Here is a 5,000-nt window from a genome sequence, read left to right on the forward strand (position 1 = left end):
CTCAGCCCCAGTCTCAGCCCCAGTCTCAGCCCCAGTCTCAGCCCCAGTCTCAGCCCCAGTCTCAGCCCCAGTCTCAGCTCCAGTCTCAGCTCCAGTCTCAGCCCCAGTCTCAGCCCCAGTCTCAGCCCCAGTCTCAGCTCCAGTCTCAGCCCCAGTCTCAGCCCCAGTCTCAGGTCCAGTCTCAGCCCCAGTCTCAGCCCCAGTCTCAGCCCCAGTCTCAGGTTCAGTCTCATGGCCAGTCTCAGGTCCAGTCTCAGCCCCAGTCTCAGCCCCAGTCTCAGCCCCAGTCTCAGCCCCAGTCTCAGCCCCAGTCTCAGCTCCAGTCTCAGCTCCAGTCTCAGCCCCAGTCTCAGCCCCAGTCTCAGCCCCAGTCTCAGCCCCAGTCTCAGCTCCAGTCTCAGCCCCAGTCTCAGCCCCAGTCTCAGCCCCAGTCTCAGCCCCAGTCTCAGCCCCAGTCTCAGCCCCAGTCTCAGCTCCAGTCTCAGATCTCGCCCAGTCTCAGCCCCAGTCTCAGCCCCAGTCTCAGCCCCAGTCTCAGGTCCAGTCTCAGCCCCAGTCTCAGCCCCAGTCTCAGATCTCGCCAGTCTCAGCCCCAGTCTCAGCCCCAGTCTCAGCCCCAGTCTCAGCCCCAGTCTCAGCCCCAGTCTCAGCCCCAGTCTCAGCCCCAGTCTCAGCCCCAGTCTCAGCCAGTCTCAGCCAGTCTCAGCCCCAGTCTCAGCCCCAGTCTCAGCCCCAGTCTCAGCCCCAGTCTCAGCCCCAGTCTCAGCCCCAGTCTCAGCTCCAGTCTCAGCCCCAGTCTCAGCCCCAGTCTCAGCTCCAGTCTCAGCTCCAGTCTCAGCCCCAGTCTCAGCCCCAGTCTCAGCCCCAGTCTCAGCCCCAGTCTCAGCCCCAGTCTCAGCCCCAGTCTCAGCCCCAGTCTCAGCCCCAGTCTCAGGTTCAGTCTCATGGCCAGTCTCAGCCCCAGTCTCAGCCCCAGTCTCAGCCCCAGTCTCAGCCCCAGTCTCAGCCCCAGTCTCAGCCCCAGTCTCAGCCCCAGTCTCAGCCCCAGTCTCAGGTCCAGTCTCAGCCCCAGTCTCAGCCCCAGTCTCAGCCCCAGTCTCAGCCCCAGTCTCAGCCCCAGTCTCAGGTCCAGTCTCAGCCCCGGTCTCAGCCCCGGTCTCAGCCCCAGTCTCAGCCCCAGTCTCAGCCCCAGTCTCAGCCCCAGTCTCAGCCCCAGTCTCAGCCCCGGTCTCAGCCCCGGTCTCAGCCCCAGTCTCAGCCCCGGTCTCAGCCCCGGTCTCAGCCCCGGTCTCAGCCCCGGTCTCAGCCCCGGTCTCAGCTCCGGTCTCAGCTCCGGTCTCAGCCCCGGTCTCAGGTCCGGTCTCAGCACCGGTCTCAGCTCCGGTCTCAGCTCCGGTCTCAGCTCCGGTCTCAGCACCGGTCTCAGCACCGGTCTCAGCTCCGGTCTCAGCTCCGGTCTCAGCACCGGTCTCAGCTCCGGTCTCAGCTCCGGTCTCAGCACCGGTCTCAGCTCCGGTCTCAGCACCGGTCTCAGCTCCGGTCTCAGCTCCGGTCTCAGCTCCGGTCTCAGCTCCGGTCTCAGCTCCGGTCTCAGCTCCGGTCTCAGCACCGGTCTCAGCTCCGGTCTCAGCTCCGGTCTCAGCTCCGGTCTCAGCTCCGGTCTCAGCTCCGGTCTCAGCTCCGGTCTCAACCCCGGTCTCAGCCCCGGTCTCAGCTCCGGTCTCAGCTCCGGTCTCAGCTCCGGTCTCAGCTCCGGTCTCAGCCTGCCCTGCACCGTGACGTTGCATGTGGATGGGTCATTTCATCCATCTGCATTGTACCTACAGTTTTCCCTTATGGACCGATGTTCTACTCTCTATAGTGCAGGGAGCCAACCAATCACATTATTTCAGGACGTGTTACGTGACTCTGAATAGAAAACACATATTTGTTGAGCTTGCCATTCTCCTTTAATGTCAGCACGGAAGGTGTCATCTATAACACAGTATTATGAATGAAATGTACAGAACAGGCATTATAAAGTGATGAAGTGTTACAGTATGTTGGATATTATTACAGTAATACAGTAAAAGTGGGTTTCATCTGAAACTAAGTCCTGACATTGTTTTTCTTCTCACCTCCTCGACCCCGTGAAGGAGCCAGAATATTCTAATGTTTATCAGAGAAGAACAGGACGCGTGCAGAGAAGGGCAGGGCTCGTACAATACCAGGTATGAAGATTCCCTAGGGGGAGTCAGAGGGAAGGAGACGTTCTCTAGACGTTCTCTAGACGTTCTCTAGACGTTCTCTAGACACTCTCTAGACATTCTCTAGATGTTCTCTAGATGTTCTTCAGATGTTCTCTAGACGTTCTCTAGACATTCTCTAGATGTTCTCTAGACATTCTCTAGACGTTCTCTAGACGTTCTCTAGACACTCTCTAGATGTTCTCTAGACGTTCTCTAGACATTCTCTAGATGTTCTCTAGACGTTCTCTAGACGTTCTCTAGACGTTCTCTAGACGTTCTCTAGATGTTCTCTAGACGTTCTCTAGGCGTTCTCTAGACTCTCTCTAGACACTCTCTAGACGTTCTCTAGATGTTCTCTAGACGTTCTCTAGACGTTCTCTAGACATTCTCTAGACGTTCTCTAGACGTTCTCTAGATGTTCTCTAGACGTTCTCTAGACGTTCTCTAGACACTCTCTAGACGTTCTCTAGACATTCTCTAGATGTTCTCTAGACATTCTCTAGACGTTCTCTAGACGTTCTCTAGACATTCTCTAGACGTTCTCTAGACATTCTCTAGATGTTCTCTAGACGTTCTCTAGACACTCTCTAGACGTTCTCTAGATGTTCTCTAGACACTCTCTAGACGTTCTCTAGACATTCTCTAGATGTTCTCTAGACGTTCTCTAGATGTTCTCTAGACGTTCTCTAGACGTTCTCTAGACACTCTCTAGACGTTCTCTAGACATTCTCTAGATGTTCTCTAGACATTCTCTAGACGTTCTCTAGACGTTCTCTAGACATTCTCTAGACGTTCTCTAGACATTCTCTAGACGTTCTCTAGACGTTCTCTAGACACTCTCTAGACGTTCTCTAGATGTTCTCTAGACATTCTCTAGACGTTCTCTAGACGTTCTCTAGACACTCTCTAGATGTTCTCTAGACGTTCTCTAGACATTCTCTAGATGTTCTCTAGACGTTCTCTAGACGTTCTCTAGACGTTCTCTAGATGTTCTCTAGACATTCTCTAGACGTTCTCTAGACGTTCTCTAGACGTTCTCTAGACATTCTCTAGACGTTCTCTAGACGTTCTCTAGATGTTCTCTAGACGTTCTCTAGACATTCTCTAGATGTTCTCTAGACGTTCTCTAGACACTCTCTAGACGTTCTCTAGACGTTCTCTAGACATTCTCTAGATGTTCTCTAGACGTTCTCTAGACACTCTCTAGACGTTCTCTAGACATTCTCTAGACGTTCTCTAGACGTTCTCTAGACACTCTCTAGACGTTCTCTAGATGTTCTCTAGACATTCTCTAGATGTTCTCTAGACGTTCTCTAGACATTCTCTAGATGTTCTCTAGACATTCTCTAGACATTCTCTAGATGTTCTCTAGATGTTCTCTAGACGTTCTCTAGACATTCTCTAGATGTTCTCTAGACGTTCTCTAGACATTCTCTAGATGTTCTCTAGACGTTCTCTAGACGTTCTCTAGATGTTCTCTAGACGTTCTCTAGATGTTCTCTAGATGTTCTCTAGATGTTCTCTAGACATTCTCTAGATGTTCTCTAGACGTTCTCTAGATGTTCTCTAGATGTTCTCTAGACACTCTCTAGACGTTCTCTAGATGTTCTCTAGACATTCTCTAGACGTTCTCTAGACATTCTCTAGATGTTCTCTAGACGTTCTCTAGACATTCTCTAGATGTTCTCTAGACGTTCTCTAGATGTTCTCTAGACGTTCTGTAGATGTTCTCTAGACATTCTCTAGACGTTCTCTAGACATTCTCTAGACGTTCTCTAGACGTTCTCTAGACGTTCTGTAGATGTTCTCTAGACGTTCTCTAGACGCCTACACTAGAATAGATCCATAAGGGTTTTTTGATTTCTTTGTCTTTGTGTCTATCTGGATACCTCCTGTTGTTGTTGTTGGTTGTTGTTGTTTGGTGATCACATTCTTGTTGTCTTGCATCTGTATTTCAGTATGGAACGCATGTTTGTTCATGTCTCACTCACGTCTGCTTCACCTCCATGTCTCCATGTCCTGTCGGTGTGTAGAAACATAGCAAAGCAGGCATTCCTAGAGACTTTACAGGACTGCCCTATAGAGATGGACATTCTGGGTACCACACGCGGGGAGGCCGCCCCGTACAACGACGGGTATGTTGCATGACGCTCACTATCTCGTGCTCCGTCTGGCTGCTCACCGTGACGATTGCAGTAGGATCTTGATCGGCTTCGGACACGCGACACTTTGTACGTTGTGACGTCGTCGTCAACCGCCTTGAATGTAGAGCCGCTGCTACTCGTTTAACGCCTAACTCAATTTGGTCTCAGACACTGACGTTGCGTGTGATTGTGGATGATATTAACGCGACTGACAAATTGGTAATACCACGATACGTTTGACAAAGTCCGTTTTCTGAGGAATAGACTTCACGCGATGTGATCGGGTTGCTTTCTACCCCCTTTAGCAAACGGCAAACGGCCGCCATTTTGGGTATTCCTACAGACGTAGTTTTCCATAAAACATGGTTCCAGTGACTTCATACCCTACATGCTGCCCATCCATTTACATGCATGTCACCATCTCTCTGGAAACGTCCCCTAAACATGTCAGACAAACTGCCTCTGTAATGGACCCGTCGTAAGGCCTCTGGGTGTAGAGTACGTACCGTGCAACGTACCAGGAAGCAGCCATGCACAGGACTAATACACAGGCCCGGCTGCTCACCCTCCTATGCAATGCGTTATCCTCAGCCTCAGCAGACTGTATATTTATACAGCAGTCTCCGTT

The 5,000-nt window shown here is 51.5% G+C and overlaps 1 protein-coding gene across 1 annotated transcript in view; it reads left to right on the top strand.

The window, feature by feature from the left end:
* Nucleotides 1–5,000, top strand: part of LOC139548529 (teneurin-4-like) — a gene marked incomplete at its 3' end in the record, with an annotated part of 402,507 nt that overhangs the window by 311,005 nt on the left and 86,502 nt on the right. Inside the window, exons 6-7 of the mRNA XM_071358218.1 lie at nt 2,136–2,210; nt 4,262–4,363. Of these exons, the coding sequence (XP_071214319.1) occupies nt 2,136–2,210; nt 4,262–4,363 (177 nt within the window). The remainder of the gene's footprint in view (nt 1–2,135; nt 2,211–4,261; nt 4,364–5,000) is intronic.

This window comes from Salvelinus alpinus, chromosome 21 (genome assembly GCF_045679555.1).
Source record: "Salvelinus alpinus chromosome 21, SLU_Salpinus.1, whole genome shotgun sequence".
Lineage (NCBI taxonomy): Eukaryota > Metazoa > Chordata > Actinopteri > Salmoniformes > Salmonidae > Salvelinus > Salvelinus alpinus.